At 44.4% G+C, this 20523-nt stretch overlaps 2 protein-coding genes across 2 annotated transcripts in view; one reads left to right on the forward strand and one right to left on the reverse strand.

The window, feature by feature from the left end:
• The first annotated feature begins 1342 nt into the window (after positions 1–1342).
• LOC128981562 (retinol dehydrogenase 12-like) lies at positions 1343–8212 on the forward strand. The gene is made up of 7 exons (XM_054400422.1): positions 1343–1440; positions 2193–2311; positions 3189–3344; positions 3637–3741; positions 4083–4292; positions 5082–5271; positions 8110–8212. The coding sequence occupies exons 1-7, from the start codon at positions 1343–1345 to the stop codon at positions 8210–8212; spliced, it is 981 nt and encodes a 326-aa protein (XP_054256397.1).
• Positions 8213–12495: 4283 nt separating this feature from the next.
• Positions 12496–20523, reverse strand: part of ZFYVE26 (zinc finger FYVE-type containing 26) — a 45660-nt gene continuing 37632 nt past the window's right edge. Inside the window, exons 34-41 of the mRNA XM_054400727.1 lie at positions 19770–19985; positions 17729–17926; positions 17207–17409; positions 16266–16407; positions 15683–15742; positions 14493–14675; positions 13667–13711; positions 12496–12778 (exon numbers count right to left, since the gene is read on the reverse strand). Coding sequence (XP_054256702.1) covers positions 12569–12778; positions 13667–13711; positions 14493–14675; positions 15683–15742; positions 16266–16407; positions 17207–17409; positions 17729–17926; positions 19770–19985 — 1257 coding nt within the window. The 3' untranslated portion in view covers positions 12496–12568. The remainder of the gene's footprint in view (positions 12779–13666; positions 13712–14492; positions 14676–15682; positions 15743–16265; positions 16408–17206; positions 17410–17728; positions 17927–19769; positions 19986–20523) is intronic.

The raw sequence follows: 20523 nt of genomic DNA on the forward strand, positions 1-20523 counted from the left end.
GCAAAGAGGCAGCGCCACCCGCTGCCCCGTGCCGTTTGGTTTTTATGCCGTCAGATAAAGGTGAGTGAGCACAGCCGCACGCAGAGCCGCGATCCCTACAGCCCTCGGCGTGTGTTCACGTATAGAATCACAGCCAGTAGGGGGGACCTCTGGGGACCATCTAGTCCAGTCCCCCTGCCAGAGCAAGTTCGTCTAGATCGGCTTGCACAGGAACGCGTCCAGGTGGGTTTGGAATCTCTCCACAGAAGAAGACTCCACAACCTCTCTGCAGAGCCTGGTCCAGTGCTCTGGCACCCTCAAAGTAAATAAATTCTCCTTTATGTGGAAATCTATGTGTTCTAGTTTGTGCCCATTGCCCCTTGTCCTGTGACTGGGCACCACTGAAAAGAGTCTGGCTCCATCCTCTTGACACCTACCCTTTAGATATTGATAAGCATTGATAAGATCCCCTCTCAGTCTTCTCTTCCCCAGGTCCAGCTCTCTCCATCTTTCTTCCTAAGAAAGATGCTCCAGTCCCCTCATCATCTCCATAGCCCTCCATGGTTTTCTTCTGTCTTGAACTGGGGAGCCCAGATCTGGATGTGATACTCCAGATGTGGCCTCACTAGGGCAGAGTGGAGGAGTAGGACAACCTCCCTCAACTTGCTGGTCACACTCTTCTTAATGTGTCCAATTATGGAAATGTATAGGTTGAAAAAGACCTTGATTATCGAGTCCAGCTGTTAACCTGCGAAAGTCCATCATTAAATCATGTCTCTCAGCACCACGTCATTTAAATACCTCCAGGGATTGTGACTTGACCTCTTCGCTGGGCAGCTTATTCCAGGGCTGACAACCGTTTCAGTGAAGAAATTTTTCCTAATATCCAGCTTAAACCTCCCTTGGCACTGCCTGGGGCCATTTCCTCTCAACCTATCATTTGATACTTGTATACGTAATTCCATACCTTTTGATAGGGTTGATATCACAAACTTTGATGTGAGGTTATGAAAATGTATGTTGAAAATCCTTTCCGGACAGCCTTTCACAGCTTTATGGGGTCGTTAATTGCTCGGTACAGTTCCAGGTTGCTCTCAAGAGCCCCCTCAGAGCCGTGCGCTGCCTGGAGAAAAAGCCAGCAGGAGAAAACAGCTGGCCGAGAGGATCTTCTCAGCGCGGCAGGGAGCAGGACCTCCGGGTTGCTGGTGCGAGAGGGCTGAGGGCAGCTGGCGCGGCCGAGGACAGAGGCCAGCCGTACCTGAGCGAAGAGGGGCGCGGCTGAGGCGGGCAGGGGCCGGGCCGAAGCGGGCGGGGGCGGGGCCAAAGCGGGCGCGGCGGGCGCGGCTGGGCACCGGCAGTGAGCATGGAGCGGGCGACAGCGATGTTCACCTGCTGGGGAGCCGCGCTGGGAGCCGCCGTCTCCGTCCCCGTTCTCCTTCTCGTGGCAGCGCCCTACATCAGGTGCGTCTTACCGAGCGCGGCTCTAGCTTTTCGCGCGTATGCGGGTATCGGCGGTGGCCTCTGCCCCGCGGTGCTGCGGGTGGAGCCGGTGTGCGCCGCGCCTCAGGGCGGCCGGCTCTCCCCGTTTGTTTGAGGGGAGTACGAGTAGAAGGGGTTCCTTTTGTGCATGCCGCGCTCCTGCGGCTCCAGCGCCTCGGGAACGCTGCTGCGCTGGAGGAGGCGCGGGGCGCTCCTGGGATTCGGCTGAGCACTGGCACCTGCGCACAGCTCGGTGGCCTCCTATCAGTGTCCGACAGCCCGGAACCGGCTCTGGGGTCTGTGCCGGGGCCGGCGGAGCTAAGAAGAGCCGCCGCCGTAGCGGGATTCCCGGTGGGAGGGGCCCGCGTTCTCCTCACGGCGTCGCGGCGGAGCCCATTGGCCGAATCTCCGGAGTTGACGGCGGCAGCCAATGGGAGCCATGGCCCCACTCGGCGCTGGGGAGGGGCCGGGAGCCGCGGGCTGTGGCGCTTGTTGTAAAGCGGGGACGCTGGACAGCGAGTGGGGACCTGAGATGGTGGCCCGATCGCGACAGGGTCGTGATCAGCCGCCTCAGGCAAGGATGCCTGTGACTTCGCGGAGCTCGGCGCGCCGCGGTCAGCCCAATCGAGGGGACTGAACGTGGGGCGCTGAGTGCTTGGCCCTGGCCCGAGTTCCCCAGGGTGGGGAAGGTGCCCTCGGGCCTGGGCCGTGACCGAGGCTACCCTCTCTTGCAGGAGGTATGTCGCTGGAGGACAGTGCAAGTCCACAGCAAAGCTGGAGGGGAAAGTTGTGATAATCACAGGAGCCAACACGGGCATCGGGAAGGAGACAGCCAGAGACCTTGCACGAAGAGGCAAGTCACCCACAGGCACCCATGCAGCTTATGTACCTTCACGGGCCTGTGGTCCATTTGCTGGATCTAAGGGAGGAAAGGAGTGTTTTATGCTTACGTTTAAGTGAATTAGGTTCCAAAGTTATTTCAGGCTTGCCCGAGTGTTGCTCCTCCAGATGATGTAACCACTGGGGTGCAAGTCACAGGTTACTCAACTAGTTTCAGTGCTCAAAGTCCAAAAATGAGTCTTGTGACTGGAAGATGCTCTGCACTGCTGCTTTTTTGGGGGAACTGGGGAAGTTCCTGGTATCTTTGGGTTCTGTCTGTATGAAGCTGGGAAATCAGAGAATCATAGCATGGTTTGGGTTGGAAGAGATCTTAAAGATCATCCAGTTCCAACACCCCTACTACAGGTAGGGGCATATTCCATTGGACCATGGGTTCACAGCTATGTGCTGTAGTTATTAACGTTTCAAGCTAATTTGGGTTAAGTGCTTTTTGGGTAACTGGTAAGAAGATTAAACTACCTATTCACAATCCATTTAGAAATTACTCTGGATGAAATTCAAGTATCTTTATGTGTTCCTGGCTTGACATTCCTGTTATAGGGACAGATAAATATATGTCATGCCAGTGCTGTGGTACATACTCCTGACCTGGGAGAACTCGTACAGATGCACTTCAGATGTGCGTTTTCCTGGTCTGAAAGCAGCTTTGGGCTGGATTGGAGCTAACAATGTAGTAATGTAGCAATGTAGCTTTGTCCCTCCCAGCTGCTCCACTGACTGATGCCAATTCCTTCAATAAACAGTAAGTTGCATGCAAGCACTGTGCATAGGTGTCCTGCTTGACCATCCAGTGTGCTCCACTGATCTCGGCTTGTTTTCCCCCCTTGCAGGTGCTAGGGTGATCATCGCTTGCAGGGACATAGTGAAGGCAGAGGCTGCAGCCAGTGAAATACGAGCTGACACAGGGAACCAGCAAGTCATTGTGAAAAAACTGGATTTGGCTGATACAAAGTCCATCCGAGAGTTTGCTGCGAAATTTCTAGCAGGTATGGCCTCTAGCTTCTTCCTGTCAGTGAAAATATTTTACCAAGTACTGCTCACTGCTCTTCTATTAAATGCCAAATCCATGACCTGGTTACCTCTGTACCATGTTGGGTACTGTGGTTCACAGCAAGGGCTTGCCAGAGGCCATGAACTAGTTTATGGTAGGAGATTTATCTGTATTTTATTGAGGTGATGTAGCTGCAACTCAGGCATGGGATTTTTTGACGGAGTTGTGCTACCTTCTTGCCTTTGGTCTCTGTTGCCCTGTTTAACGATGTCTATTATTTCTTGCAGAGGAGAAGGAACTCCATATTCTCATTAATAATGCTGGGGTAATGTTATGCCCTTACTCCAAGACTGCTGATGGCTTTGAGATGCATCTGGGAGTCAATCATCTTGGTAAGGTTTCATCCTTCCTCATCTTTCCTTCTTGGGAAAGTATGGAAGGCCAGAATTAGAGTTCTGGAGATGCACTGCAATGTATTTGCTTATCATGGATCCTCTTTAAGTATCTGTACGTTACGTGGAACATTTGAATTGCATGACAGCTCCAGCTTCTTGAAGCTGAGGAGCAGAATTAATGGCCCGCAAAAGGTTTAGCAGTTGATTCAGGAAGGTCTCCTTTTCCCTGGACTTAAGGGCAGCAGTAGGATATAACACATAAGTAATATGTTGGAAGGATGCTGGCATTCCAGAAGGGGAACCCTTCAGAAAAGGCTGATGTTTCCTTTCACCACTAGGTCATTTTCTCTTGACCTTCCTGTTGCTGGAGCGTCTGAAGCAGTCTGCCCCCGCTCGAATCGTGAACGTGTCCTCGCTGGCGCACCACGGGGGCCGCATCCGCTTCCATGATCTCCATGGTGAGAAGAGCTACCATCGTGGCCTCGCCTACTGTCACAGCAAACTGGCTAACGTGCTCTTCACCCGCGAGCTGGCGCGGCGGCTGCAAGGCAAGTCCCCAAGCACGGGGGAGTGCTTTCCTATACGATGGATGAGGAGAGTGGATTGAAGAAATGGTTTGAGGCAAGGGCCACTGACGGCTTTTTGCAGTAAGAAAATACCTCCTGTCTGTGGAACCAGAAGACTTAAAACATGAAGAGTCTTTACAACAACAGGGCAGAGTTGTTTAGTAGCCTGGCACAGTTGAATGCATGTCATTTTCCTCTGATACTTGTCAAAAGCTAGCAGCATTCACACAGACAATTGTGGTTTGCAGGTGGGAGCTGAAAAAACTGAAGGAGCTGAACTAGAATTGCAGTTTCTAATAGAAAACCTAATGCATACTTGGCTGCCTTAAATATTGGTGGCCTGTAGGACAGAAGCATAGAACTAGACATTACCTCTTATGACACAACATCTATCACAGCCTTGTTGTTCAGTCTTTTTCATAAACTGAAGTAGTATTTAATTAAAACAGAAGCAGTGTCTTGTCTAGGAAATGAGTATTACAGAAAAGCAAAAGAAGCTGGTATTCTAGAAGCCTGATGGCTGCTGCTGCTGTTTTACTACCCAGGCCGTTGTTCTGCAGGTGGTGTGTAGTGACTGCAGTGTTCGGAAGGGAGTGGGAGGTGCTCTAGCAAGCAGTAACTACTTATGCTCCCTGTGTGCATGCCTGGACTCCTCCTTTAAATTGTAGACTATCTGCAGGTAGAATTGAGGAGTGTATTACCCTTTTTTTTTTTTTTTAAAGACAAGTTAATGTATGCAGATTTGTCCTGGACTACTTTCTTTTGCCATAGGCACTAAAGTCACAGCAAATGCTCTCCATCCTGGTTCTGTCTATTCCGAGCTGGTCCGGCACTCATTTGTAATGACGTGGATGTGGAAGATATTCTCATTCTTCTTGAAGACACCTTTGGAAGGAGCTCAGACCAGTATCTACTGTGCAGTAGCAGAGGAGCTGGACTCTGTGACAGGACAGTATTTCAGGTGGGTGCAAACTGATGGAGTGATATACTGTAGGAGGTAACCCTGCTGGCTGGAAAAAATTAAGAGGCTCACTAAGAGGCTGGCTGATAAGATTGGGGGTGGTGAAATTCTAGAGCACCACCCCTTCCAGTTCTGTGGCAGTGATAATCATGTTAGAAGAAATTGCTGACTTGTGAGTAGCCAGTCTTTCAGTGCTAGGAGTTGTGGTCAATGGGACAGAGTCCAGTTGGAGGCCTCTATCTAGTGGAGTTCCTCAGGGGTCAGTATTGGGACTGGTGCTGTTCAATATATTCATCAACGACCTGGATGAGGCCACCAAGTGCCCTGCCAGCAAGTTTGCTGATGACACAAAACTGGGTGGAGCGGCTGACATACCAGAGGGTTGTGCTGCCATTCAGTGGGACTTGGACAAGCTGGAGAATTAGACAGGAAGAAATTTAATGAAGTTCAATAAGGGCAAGTGCAGAGTTTTGCACCTGGGAAAGAACAATCCCATGTACCAGTATAGGTTGGGGACTGACCTGCTGGAGAATAGTGAAGGGGAAAAGGACCTGGAGGTCCTAGTGGATGGAAAGCTGACCAAGAGGCAGCAATGTGCCAATGGTATCCTGGGTTGTATTAGAAAGGATGTGGTCAGTAGGTCGAGAGAGGTTCTCCTCCCTCCCTACTCTACTCTGATGAGGCCACATCTGGAATATTGTGTCCAGTTCTGGGCCCCTCAGTTCAAGAAGGACAGAGAACTGCTTGAAAGAGTCCAGTGCAGAGCCACGGAAATGATTAAGGGAGTGGAACATCTTCCTTCTGAAGAGAGACTGAGGGAGCTGGGGCTCTTTAGCTTGGAGAAGAGGAGACTGAGAGGTGACCTCATTAATGTTTATAAATATATAAAGGGTGAGTGCCAAGAGAATGGAATCGGGCTCTTCTTGGTGATGCCCAATGACAAGACAAGGAGCAATCGGTGGAAGTTGAGGCATAGGAAGTTCCATGGAAACAGGAGGAAGAATTCTTTCCCTGTGAGGGTGACAGAACACTGGAACAAGCTGCCCAGGGGGGTTGTGGAGTCTCTTTTTCTGGAGATGTTCAAGACCTGCCTGGATGTGTGATCCGGTATAGGTCATCCTGCTCTGGCAGGGGGGTTGGACTGGATGATGTCTCACAGTCCCTTCTAGCCCCCAACATTCTGTGATGGCTGTCATATGCTCAGAGCTTTAATCCTGATCTGCCTGAGACTTGAGCAAATCACTTTTTAGTAGAGCTGTTTAGTTAATGAGGTCACTTCAGTCAGTTCTGGGAAGACTATGTTGGTTCTCTTTATAGTTTTACCCTACAGGAGCAGAAGTGGCCTGTGCTTCCAGGGAGATGGGAGGGCTGAGGGTGCTGCAGAGATGATATTTTTCAGGACTGGCATGTGACAAAACTTGATTTTCCAGTGTGACAGAGCCACCAGCTGGGAGGGACTCCTGCTGGGATACTTATCACTCTGTCCTATAAACTGTCACCTGTAGCTCCCCCAACAAATCCTTTTGTTTCTTGACTCCTTTGCCTTGCTCCAGGACCCTGCATAGTCATGCCTTTTCCCCCTCACCAAGACTACAGACCAAAGCAGTTCCAAGTCACCATCATCCTAGATTTGAAGACTGCCATTTGAGCATATTCATGCAGATGTGTCTGTCAGCTTCCCACAGGGCACAGAGCAGTGTAATAATACTGGGAGGTTTTTGGAAGTAAATGTGAAATTTGTGGGGTTTTTCCATATGGATAATGTTGGAGCCTTTGCATCTTTGCAGAGCTTTCCTCTTGTGCTGTGTGACCAGATTAGTCTCTGTAATGACTCTGTCTGATCTTCACTTGGGCATTTGTACTGTCTTAATCAGACTTGAATATATAAATAGAGGTCTTAATCTTCCCTGGATGACTGTCCCAGGATATAAATGGAGCACTTCTGTGCTGGATTACAGAAAAACCTCAGTGGATTTTAAATTCAGGAGTTTTGGACGTGGTGGGTAATGAATAGCTTCAATAGTAACTCACAGTTTACACTGGTCTAACCTAAAATCCTTTTCACTTTCTGGGCAATAGAATATAGATGTTAAGAAAAGATTTTGCATGCCACAAGACAGGTGAAGTCTACCAGAGTATTTTCAGGAACAGGAGAGACTGTGCACTTGGAGCTTTAAGAACATTCAGCTGGATAGAAATCTTAGGAGGTGCAATTTCCTCTGTTCTCTTAAACTCCCATGTTATTGCAGCATCTAGCATTACAGAGGAGAACACATGATCTCTCTTCTAGACAGGGTGCTGCCTGGTTGCAGGAGCCAAGAAGAAAGGAGCCACATAATGGAACAAAGGATAACAGTACAGTATTATCATTCTGGAGCAGCTTTGCCTTTCATGCACTGGCACTATAATAGGATAAACAGTTCAGAATGAAAGACTGGATGAGTGGATTTGGGTTTCTTTTTGTACTGGTTGCTAGAAAAGGTGCCCCTGAGGAACGCTGGTCAGTCTTTATAGCCCTTTTTAGTGGCATTAATGAGAATGTACACATAGTAGACTAGTAGAGCATATACAAGTTTCTTGAAGAGTTCAGAAAACAGATAGAGCTAGACTTGCTTTCCAGATATTGGTGCCATTGGGGAAGATTCTTCACTAGCCAGCTGGGAAGAAAGCTTTCTCAAGGTGGTTTAGCACCTACCCCCTTGCTTATTTGGTGGATAGCCTTACCCTTCTTCAACTGGTCTTGAAGTTAAGCTGATAAAAAGCAACTCTCTTAAGACATTTCAGCATGCTAACACAGATGGAGATCATTGACTCAAATAGAAAGTGTTCTTCTTACAGTGACTGCCAGCCAGCGTATGTATCGCCACGGGGCCGGGATGATGAGACAGCAAAGAAGCTCTGGAGCGTGAGCTGTGAGCTCCTCCACATCCAGTGGGACTGAGCAGTGCAGACCTCAACTGTACACCTGGCTGAGCCCAGCAATGCTTCTGGGAAGAGCACTGCTGAGAGACCTCAAGACAAGAATGCTGATACTTGGCTGCCATTATGTTGGCTCTGTGAACATAATCTGATAAGAATTTCTGGAACATTACATTTAAGGATTGCAATCTGTGAGCAACCAGTCCTTAATAGGTGGAGAGTTAGAGCTCTGAAGCAGGTAGCAACCTTTGCTTGGTATCTCACACAACAGCCAGAATCTGCTATTCTCTGGCTTTAGAACAGAAATGGAGGTTGCAGGCTTAGCTTTAGATTATGAAGTAAAAAAAAGAATTACCTTCATTACCTAGGTTTTTCTTAACAGTGATAGTAAAACTGTAGGACTCTAAACTCATGCTCTGTGAGGTTATTTTCAGTCTCTACTATTTGACCTGGCAGAGTATTAGATTTTCTGGCAATTACATGCAATACAGATGCTCTCAAGCACACAGAAACAGGTGCTGGCCTTTTTGTGCCAAGCAGTAGGTAAAGTTTTTAAATACAATCAATACTTTTTCTCTGTATTCATTGTAAGAAGCGGGATCGTAGCCACTGGAGTACCTTGGCCCTGAACGCCCATTGATTGCAGTAAGGTAACTGAGGTTTGGCCTCTATTTTGGAACCCAGGTCTCAGCATAGATGACTGGGAGGTTTAAAGCTGCAGGCAAGTTACCATATTAAAAAAAAAATAAAAAAAATCAGCATCTCTCCTGTGAAGCACTGAGAAAAGATGCTGTAAATGTCAATAAACTCCCCAGCTGCACTTTAAATGACTTTAGAACCTAGAAAAGAGAGCAAAATGAGTAAAGAACATCTCAACTGTGTTAAACATTAAACAATTTCAAATAAGACTTTAGCTTTAAATGACAGCAAACCACCTAGAGCAATATAGCTGAAGCAGAGGTTGGAACTATCTTGGTATTAAGGTCAAGTTAGCTACAGGACAAGAAAGTGAGACTTGCACAGAAATCCTTGTTTGTCTGCCCAGAAGTTACTGCCTTGGCTGGCCAAGGCTGCAGCCTGGCCTTGCCCTCCCATACAGCTTGCACTTTCAAAAGGCAGCTGGGTCAGCTCACATAGTGGTGAGACTGCTCCCTTGGAACTCCGGTGCTGCTTTGTTGCAAATTGCTGGAGTGTGGTCCATTATCACAAATTATTTCAGAAAGAGTTAAGCAGCTAGAAAACAAGTGCCACAGCTCATAGAGTCATTGGCTGAAATTTTTGGACCCGCATATGAGCATGCCACTGCGACCAACTGCCGATTTTGGGAAACGTTAATTTTCTGGTTAATTCTTTCTACCTGAATGCTGTCTGTGCAGATCAGTCCTGTGCCACCTCTGAGCAATAGTAAATAAAGTCATTTTCCTTTTGCAACAGAAGACTGTATCTTCCTTCAGGAATGGTGAATTGGTTTACTTGGTGTTGCTGTTACCCACACCTACCTTACCAAATGTAGAGAACTCAATTTGGGTAACGTTTTAGTCTCTTTGTGTTTCTGCGTGTTGCTCTGGTTTTTTTTCCTTCTTTATGCTTCCTCTTGAATAGGAAATTAAATGCACAACTACAGTGTAGCATTGCAGGCTTTGCCTGCTTTCTCTGCATGTGATTCTCAGAACTTGGCTTTCAGGAGCAATGGAAACCATTTCTAAAAAATGCAGGAAGTGTCTCTAGACTGAACTATTTTGCCATTGCTCTGCTGAGAGAGTCTTGACTGTTATGTAACATAAAGCATGCAGTTGCATGTTTCCATAGAGACACACTCACTCTTTTTGACCTTGTCCAAGTAAATTAATACCTTCTTCTAGGCTGATCTGTAAAATGAAGGAACTAAAGCTCATTTAGCTGTGTTAAAGAGAGGCTTGTAAGGGAGAGTTAGATTAACTCACAAAGCTCTCCACAGAGGATTACTGATCTGTGAGAGTACACGTTATGAGGCTGAGCTAGCTACCAGGAGGACTTCTAAAGATGCCATGTTCCAATTAATTTAAATGTTGAGGCCTCTGCATCAGAGAGATATTTTGCCATAACAGAACAGTTCTCTCCCCCCTTCTAATTAACCTGCTAAGCTCAGCCAAAAGCAAAATACAAATCTAGAGGAGATCTCCAGCAAACAGAAGATACATTAACAGAAGATATGTTAAGAGTCATAATACTTTATTATCTTTTTTCATTGTAAACAAACCTTGGTCATTAATAATAGGAGTCGTTTTTAACTGGCAGTTCTCACTCCCTTTTTGATGCTCAAAAATTCAAAGCCCCTGGATAATTGCACTATTCACGACACAAGGCAGTTAGTCAGGATCAAAATTCCAGTTCTGCTGGTAAGAGAAAGATCCCTACGTTTCCAGGTTAAGAACATCAAATTACAATGAACACCACGTAAAGTGCATCAGGTACAGTGCAAAAAGGTCAGGAAGAAAGGCAGGTACAGAACTGGCTGCTCTACATGGCAAACTCCACTCTGTGCTTGATGCAGCTGACAGAACTCGAGCAGAAGGGTAGACATTGCATCAGTGCAGATCTGGATACCCACAAACAGTAAAATCGCCTCATTAACAGAGATTTGGAAATGGTGAAGGCAGGGATAGTGTCACGTTTTAGGATTAGCCTAATGGTTGAAAGCTGATGGAAAGCTAGGTCAGTCTGGCCAGGAAAACAAAAGCAGCTTTCATTAGTATTGCTGGCTAATGAGATAATGCAAATCTGTGGTCAGAAGATTTTGAAAGCTAAACGTGGTCATTTCTGACTACTTTCATCTCAGACATTTCTAGTCCCGCTCTAGTAAGCAGAGCTCCTCCAAAAGAGTGTTCGTGTCAGTGGGGCACTGCTCATGAAATGCTAAAAGGAGACAGACTGAGCCCTTTCCATTACCATGGAAGTCTGTTCTGTCAGTACAGTGAGCCTGGGGGTAGTGCAAAACTCTTATTTGACAGTCAATTATTTTATATACTGAAACCATTTACAGTTCCATTACACTTTAGAAAAGCTGTTGTTTCTTTTGAAGCAATCAACTAAATCTTTAAAAAAAGTGAACTAGTTTTCCTCCCTTTGTGTGCTGAAATACATGCAAATGGCAAACACAAGCTCTTGCTGAGGGCCTTGTCTTGATCTGTTTCTTTCTGAAAGACCTACTACTGTCTACTCTTCTTCTGTCCATTTCTCATGTCCCAGTCATGGCTGCAGAGAAGCAGCTGCTTTTTTCAGCATCCCTGAAACAAAGCAGCTACACAAAGATTTCTCCTTTTTTTTCATAAAGCTGAGTTAACCTACCACTTCCAGAGCAGAGCCTGTCAATATAGTCTCTACAGCATGTCCAGTCAATAAAAAATTAATCCAGTGTTCTATTGTACTGGACAGGGATTGATTATTCTGTTAGGCAACAAATCCCTGAGAGGGATGCAGACTGCCTGTTGAGGTCTACCTCAGCTTGCTCTCTCCACATGTATTTTCTGCAATATCTGATGAAAAACTGTGGAAGTTTACTGGCAACAGTAGAGTGACAAAGCTGTATTGCAACCATTTAACAAAGAGGTAAGTGATTTTTTTCAACTAGCTTAAAGGATTATTTTCCCTGGGTACACCCTGTACAAGTTATGCCCTTTATAACTTCATCCATTTAGTAAGGTCTCAAGTACCATATGTATGGCACACATCCGACACTATGACTGGTAAGCAGAAATATACTATGACAGATCTGTTCCTGCCTTTTCAAATGAACTAAAGAAACTGGGCACACTGCAATAGTGGGGAAGTGAAAAAAATACAACACACAAATTTGTAGCAATGATTTGTGTAGACACTTAAAAAAACCTCTCTGAATTTCAGTCTTTGTAAAAGATCTCTCCAATCTTGAAGGAGTTTACAGGAAACCCATAAACATGGAAAGTTTTATACTCCAGGCTACACAGAAGACAGAAAAAAAATCTCATCAACTCAATGTAAATTTTCTGGATTAAAAAAAGCCAAAAAAGAGAGTAAAGATCAGTGTCTTACAAAACAAAACGATAACACCCAAACCAAACCAGACACAGAAGTGCTCTTTTCCATATGCCTGAATTTTTCCTTGTTCATTTTGAAACTGCCCCCCTCCCCCCAGCTAAGATAGCCAAAAAACACCCTGAGGTAGTGACTGTTTGTCAAAATACAGGACTGGCACTTGTAATTTAGTTCCTTTCCATTCACCAGAGGCACATGAGCAGCATCCATTTGCCACCAACATCAGTCAAGAGACTTCCATTTTGCCAAGAGATTGCTGAACCACACACCTTTAAGCTGTCTGGGAGCCTTCCCCTTCTGTATGATGGCAAATCTCAATGACTTGTTACTTTCTTGCGCCCTGGGGAAGCCGATTTCTCATTTTGGGCTGGTGCACTGAGAGCCACTGGGTACAGATGGCCTTCACAACATCATCTCCGCTGTTCTCAGCCAGCTGTCGCACATGCTGGACCAGCTGCACTGCTCTGGTCTTCTCCTGTCTCACCGAGACAAGATAGGCAGAACGCAGCTTGTTGCACATCACATAGGCCTGGATCTGAAGCAGAAGAGGCAGTTACAACATGGTTAGAAAGCTGTAGTAAACTAACAGGACAAGCTTAAGCAAGGATTACAACATGGTTAGAAGGCTGTAGCAAACTAACAGGATAAGCTTAAGCAAGGATTCACTGCAAAAACCTAGTTCAGACACGTGAGGTACAAGGTAAGTAGCAACATATTAGGAAGCAGAGTATGGCATGGAGTAGATCCCAATGTAAAAGCTGGAGTGACAGCTTTATTTTATCAAGTTTGTCTGTTGTGAAAACTTCTTTACTGTATCACCATGGAATTAACATCAGGAATCTGTCTGTGACTTTGCAGTGGCTTGGCTGGCTGGTATGAAAGCTGACAAAGAAACCAAACAGTATAGGCCTTGCTTCTCTCTCTCAGAAGAAAAAAAAAAGCATTTTGGAGAAGTTTTATTATTTAACTCTCAGCCACATCAGAAATAGTATAATCCTGAAACACTCTGCTGAAATGGTCATCTTGGAGGTATGTTGATCCTCATCAGCAGCCTGCCATTACAAGAAACTTACATGTACCTTTGTGAGCTGGTGGATAACAAAACCAACAAACCCACTAATGCACCTCTCTGAAACACTTTCCCTCCCACTGCCACAAATTCTCAGCTCTCTGAGGACTGCCAAGGAACTAATAGGCATAATGACAACATCAAATTTGTACCTTCATGTCACAGCTCTACAGTTACAAACACCACAGCCTTGAGGAATTCACTGTGATTTCTACAATCTAGGAAGTGGCCTTTAAAGCTTTGGCTTAAGTGAGGATGAGAGAGAAGATGGTGAAAGAGAACAGATAGCCTGCAGACCAAGACTGAGCTGTTTAGCTCCTGCAAAAGGAGTTCCTCTATCGTACTTTCACTTACCTTGTTTTCATCACTGTCCATATCCTGAATCAGATTATCAAGATCCTGTATCCAAGGAAAGGAAAAAGTGTTCACACTTGGAGTGACTATTGTTTGCAAACCTTTATTTACCCCATCAGGAACCCCTGCACAGAGAACACAGCTAGATGGTTGTTACACTGTCCCAACAGCAAGTGTTGCAGATGTAGAAAATAGAAAGTCCAATTCCTCCCTTCACCGCAGCTTCCCCTGCCTGCCACATCTTCAGGGTATCCCTAGAGAACACCATGAGCCTGCAAGCCACCTCATGGACATTGTTCCTGTTGCATGGTATGAACTTGTAGGTTCTCTGCATCTCAGCAGGAGTTGGCCCTATGTCCCCTAGCCTGATTAGTAGAACTTCACTGAGGACACCTCCTTCCTCCACGGGGATGGAGAAAGACATTGTTAGAGCAAAGGAAATCTTCAAATTGTTTCCCATGGAGGCCGCAGATTTGTACCTCCACACATCCTCTGCATTAGCCAAGGAAGCCTCACTGAACGAACACCTCTCACCCCAGTCAGGAGCATTTAGCAGGATCCTGTGAAGCAAGAGGTTCTCTCTGCATCATGGTTACTCATTTGGGATTTGCAGGGCAGGAGCATGCTACAGCTACTTATTGGTTCCTCTCATAGTAACTTCTGTAAGGCAAACCACACGCTCCCATCTTTAGACAACGTATGTAGTACAAAGTCAGAAGATATGAAGGACTCACTAAAAGAACAGCACAGGCACCAGAGGATGGTTTCTGTGTGGCCTGCATTGTCTATTTTACTTTAAAAGGGGCACATTGAAGGATAGAATTACCTCAGCAGGAATATTCTTGAACTCATTCAGACAGTTTAGGATAATGTTATCTCCATCATTTTTTGCTGCAACTCCAGATTCATTGACACACTTGAGGAGCTGCCGGATCTCACTGTACTTCTGCTGCTTCACTAGCTGCTTGGCCACTTTGCTGTACACTTCTGTAGCCTCCAGCTGGAAGTCCTAGAGTTAGTTGGAACATGAGAGTAACATGTTAAACGTTCTCAGGAGGTTCTCTCACAAGTAGTCTATACAACTGAGAATCTCCTCAAAGGACAATGTATCACACCATGTTCCCAAAAGTCAAAGCTGTTTTGTGGGCCTCATTTTCCAGTCATCATTGCTCAGGACTTGCTTAAAGATTTTCTATAATCAGACTGGTAAAATTAAATTTTACTGAAGTATAGGAACACTGTTAGTGTCTCCTTTTCAGGAGTGGCAAAATACCAGTTTGACTTCTTCTGGCAAAAGATTTTTCATAGGTCTCTACCACTTCTTTCTCACTTAGCAAGCTCCCACTATATTCCCCCAGCCACTCCACCAGCAGCCACCCTTTGTGTACCCCAAGAAATTGACCATCCTACACATCCCATATAAAGGAAGAGATGATAAAAGCTATGGACTGATCCTGCAAAGCATAAGGAAAAAAAAATTAAAAAGGAGGAAACAGAAAAAAGGAAGAAACAGAAGTGATGCTCAGCACCTCAACTTCTACCCATACATGAGGAAGGAGAGGTATCCAGAGAGATTTTCCAGTTAATTGATTTTCCTCTCTCAGCCAGGACAACAGTACAGAGATAGCCTTGGCCTTACACATTCACTGTGTCTGCATGGCTATTATGAACTGCAGGGAGTTAGCAAGTCAGAGCTCTCAACTCACATCTGATTCTGTTTTGCCAGAGTTAAGTCAGTGAAAGGAAAGGGCACAGCAAAGGAAAAGCTATACTCTTTATTCCCTCGTAGGACTCAGTTAGTTTGGAAGCGTCCTACTGAAGCAGCATCTTAATTTCCTTACCAAGCTTGCTCCACATACATGGACATTTGATACTTGAAACAGTGACCTTTCTCAAGAGTTTTTTTTTTTTTGGGGGTACATTTTTCCAAAAAATAAAGCATTTTGCTTAAACAACAGCTGCTTGCAGGAGTTACTTCTGAAATAATTGTGCTTGCTATATCAAGTTTTTCCATACCTGAAGGACTCTAAATGCAATTCCAAACCCCTCCTCGATGTTTTTGCCTTCCAACATGACCTGACAAGAGAGGCACAGACAAGTCTGGGGATGCATATTCTTTTTTCATTACATACAGTTAAACGATGATGGGTTTCCATATTTTGCCCAGAGATCAAAATACAATGCATTACTTCAACAGAACACAGCACCACTCCAACAAGTAGAGCAAATGTCAGGTCTGTTGTCACAGACCAGTTCCCTGTGGGACACAGGACCAGTTATAGACGGAGTTGAATTGAAGGTAAGAAGGGCAGTTATTTGCCTTGCTTCTAAACACAATAGGATGTATAGTCAAAATGTATTTATATTTGGGATCCCCTAGCTCTGAAAAGTTGGAACCTTGAAGAGAGGAGCTCCAAGTTCTCATGCATTCTCCACTACTTGGAGACATTCTTCGTATATGGTAGGTTGCACACATGTACAAGGAACCTGCCCATGAAAAATACAAGAGGCTGCTCCAACCATCCAATGTTTCAACTTGTATATCAAATTAGTATTGTTGATGAAAAATAAGAGGTGTGTTTGAAGTAACAGCGAGTACCTTGCAAGCAACATCCATTTTCATGTTATTGTTTCCAAAGAGTGTGGGCAAGGGGGAACCTGTCATTTGAGAAGTTCCTGAGCTCTCGCATCGATGCAGGAACTTGGTTACTTCCATTTGCAGATCAACTGTATTGATGTGCCTAGATAAGAGGAAAAGTTGCAACTTTATTTTTAAATAGAGAAAGTGTCAATTTTTTGTTTGAACTTACTAATCTCTTGAACACAATAACTACTTCAGCTACATTTTGACTTTGTCTTTTGTGTAGCCAAGTCTGCAGCAATGAGATACTTTTCAGATCTGTGCACTTCACATGCATCACAAGTTGAAGGTGAGCACTCATTCATACTATTTTAAAGAACTAAGCCAGAGAATCACCTCCCAAATACCTGTTCCCTCTTTTCCATCTCATCACACACACTACCCCCCACCTTTGAGTCTAGCCTAAAAAAAAAAAGAAAAAAAGAAACCCAAGACATAAAAGCCCAAAGCCCAGGTACAAGAGTGATCTGGCTATGTTTACACTTCAACTTTTGAATACAGAGACTCAGTTATGTCTGACACCTATAACTTGTATATAGTTGAATGTTGTGAGTTAACCCTTTTAGGCTGCTAAGCACCACAAAGCTGCTTGCTTTGTGGAGAAGAATAAGGAGGATTGATATATAGCTGTTTGTACATTGTAGGATTTTTGTTTTTCTTTTAAATTAACGTAAGAGAGATGATATACAGACTGATATTTTTAGCAGAAACAATTGCTTATCTCCTGGGTTGAGTTGTTGGGGGAAAAGGTAATGGGAATCCTATACTTGCAACCACATAAAAGTCACATTTGGGTCAGGCAGAGCTAGCATGTGCTAGCTAAAGCCAATTTAAACACAACCACTGAAGAAATCATGAATTTCCCCTTTCCTATACCTTAGCTTCTTGTTTAAAGATACCTTGATACATCTGTAGCAGACATTTTCTTCCGAAAAGTGAATGTCATTTTTTTCCTTCCTGAACTTCTTGAGACCTCCTGCAGATAGACTTTGAGATGGTCCTTGATCTTTAGAAGCCACGTTTGTTTGCCTCCCAGTTCAGTGTAGGTCTTTGCTCCGTGAGTGAAAAATCTAATGCAGGTCATGGCAGCACGAACATGATCCTAGAAGAAATATACTGAACACTAAGATGGCCCAAAGTACACCATCTTCACTAATTATTGTCTGCACTGAAGTCCTCAGACAAAGCAGGCAATGCTCTGTTTTGTTTAAAACAGTAGTTAAGCTACTGCAATGTGCCAGATTCATGACAAACATCAGGTCAGCTTCAGTCAGGCTCAGGCTTTCCTATGTGTTTTTCAGGACTGGAAAGTAGGAAAAAATGCACCTTTCCATCATGCAGATTTAAACCAAAGTAAATAACCAAAAGACTGACAGTATTCAACATCTCAGTGAAGGAGATGGCACTGACCCTCATCTTACCTTCATGAACTGTTGCAGCTCATACAGAATATGGTAGTAGTTCTTCCTCTGTAAATATTTGCAGGCTGCAATCAAGTAGACTCCCCAGCTCTCCAGTCTTGGATCAATGGTTTCCAGTAAGTTCTCCAACATATGCAATTTTCCACTTTCATAACTTGGAATGAAGATGCCTTCAATGAACACTTCTGATGGGGATTCCTAGACAAACATCAGAAAGGCAGCTTAAAGCAAAGCCACTGTGGCGTGTTGATTTTTGTTATATAACAAAGAAATATTAAGTGACAGAGATCATGAAATTAATCATTCCAGTTGGAAGAGATCTCTGGAGGTCATTTGGTTCAAACACTCCCTTAAAGAACGGCTTCCAATTTAGGTCACACTGTTCTGGGCCTGTCTAGACAAGTTCTGGGCATGACAAAATATGATGATTCAGCAGCCTCTCTGGGGCCCAGTTCCTCCCATGTCTGAATATTCTCACTGCAGAAAAACTCTTTTCCTTATATTCAGTTGGAATTTTCCTTGCTCCATATAGTGTCTACTGTCTCTTAGCCTTATACTGTGCACATGTGAGAAAAACCTGGCTCTCTCTTCCCTGTAATCACCTACTTGGTAGCACATAGATTTCCTTTTGCCTTCTCTTCTCCAAGCTGAAAACACCTAGCTGTATCACTCTCCTCATATAGCACGTGCTTTAAGAGCACTAGCCACTTTGCTGGCCTTCCACTTTGACAAGATCTATTTTCTACTAGGGAATCCAAAACTGGGTGCAGTAGTGCAGATGAAACCTCACAGGTAGTGAGCTGAGAGGCATTTTTTTACTTCACTTGACCTCCTGACTCTTGTCTCACAAATGCAGCCTCACGTGTTAATGTTACTATGGAAAGGAGCATGTGTGACAACCTGGCATACATAAGTGTTTTAAAGACAATGAAGAAATTTATAATTCTTTTTTAAATCTCAGAGCAAGGTACCAGGTATAAAGCCTGTACACATAAACTGTTTCCAGGCAATCAACTGCCAAATATTTAATCGGAAGCTGAGTGCCTTACAGCCTTACAGAGAGAGTGGTTGGCCATTGGAATGGGCTGACCAGGGAGGTGGTGGAGTCACCATCCCTGGAGGTGTTCAAGAGGGGATTGGACGTGGCACTTGGTGCCATGGTTTAGATAGGCATGAGGTGTAGGGTGACAGGTTGGACTCGATGATCCTTGAGGTCTCTTCCAACCTTCTTGATTCTTGATTCTTAAGGTAACAAACCCTCCTCTCCAGTTCACATGACCACTACCAGCTGTCTTGTCCAAAACTTCCACATCAAACTGTATGCCTAGAGTATTTTCAAGCTAGGGAAATTATTTCAGTAACATTGCAAAATTATTTGACTTTTCTTTACAGGCAAATTTAAAAAGATCAAAAGCAAATTTCATGTGCAGATATGTATATGAGCTTAAAATGACCAATGAAACTGAGAAAAGTGAATTGATAAGACAACTCAATTTTCTATTAGTAAAGCTTATACTCTTAACTGCTACAAAAGTGCCAACATGGGTGTCTGATGTTACAAACAAGACCAAGAGACGGAGCTACTGTGACAGACAGTAAAGCATCCAGTGTTATGGGCCTGTTGAAATTCAGAATTTTTTTCCTCTCTTCTGAACCAAATGACATTAGCCCCAGAAAAAAAAAAAAAAAAAAAAAAAAAAGATAGACACAATGCTGTTGAAGCAGGACCTATATAAAAAAACCCAAACCAAACAAAACAACCCTAGACTACTTTCTCCTCTCTGGAAGCCTCTGTTTCAGTACAACAGGGAAGAGAGATTAAACACAAGATGTAAAGATCAGTTATTTTTGCATGACACTGAATTCTCATCAGCCACTGGATAGTTCATATAACAACATTTAGGACCTCGGAAAACATCTGTACAGAAAAACACCCAGAACACTGCATGATATTCATTGCAATCTTAAACTGGCCTTGAAGCCCTCTTGGAAATTTGAAAAATTGCTGTTAAGGTGAAGGCAAATTAGACTGATTCCTCACCTTATTTAACAAGTGAAGCAGTGCCTCTCTCATGCAGTCATGCCTCATGTAAAAGCTTATTATTGCCAGGTTAGTGCCATAACTATGTAAATAGAACAAGCACTCTTGATAGTAGCTGTTGTGTTGTATCTTCCCTTCACACATCATCTCCAGAGACAGACTTCTCGTTCTCAGTGTTGTTTCAAGTTCCTTCAGTGTGGCAAAGTAATCGTCGTCCTGTTAAAATGGAGTCAACAATAAGTGATGAGTAAGAGGAAAACTTTCTTTTCAGTTAGATCTTGTCATTCAGCCCTGAATGAAGTCCTGTTAATGTTATTTTTAAAACAGACAGGATGATAGAATGGTTTGGGTTAGGAGAGACCTTAAAGTTCATCTAGTTCCAGCCCCACATTCCATGGGCAGGGACACCTTCCATTAGATCAAGTTGCTCAAAGCCCCATCCAACCTGGCCTTGAAGAAAAAAAATGCTTTAAAGAGATGAGAATTCAGTAATGCTTTTTATAAACACTAGGCTGCAAACCTGCTATCAACAGAGGTGCTGAATGTTGCTGTAGCCAGCATGGCTGTACAGGGGCAGACAGGAGACTTATTTAAATACAGTTCCCTGTCAACAGCTACTTCAATAACCAAATTGAAATGGGCTTTTTTATTCTGCTAAAATATGTACTACTGAGAGGTCTTTTATCATTATAATTCTGCAGTTATTTAATACTAAATGTTGGGGTTTGGTGCCTTATCAGAACTCACAGAGCTA

This window comes from Indicator indicator, chromosome 4 (assembly GCF_027791375.1).
Source record: "Indicator indicator isolate 239-I01 chromosome 4, UM_Iind_1.1, whole genome shotgun sequence".
In the NCBI taxonomy this organism is placed as follows: Eukaryota; Metazoa; Chordata; class Aves; order Piciformes; family Indicatoridae; genus Indicator; species Indicator indicator.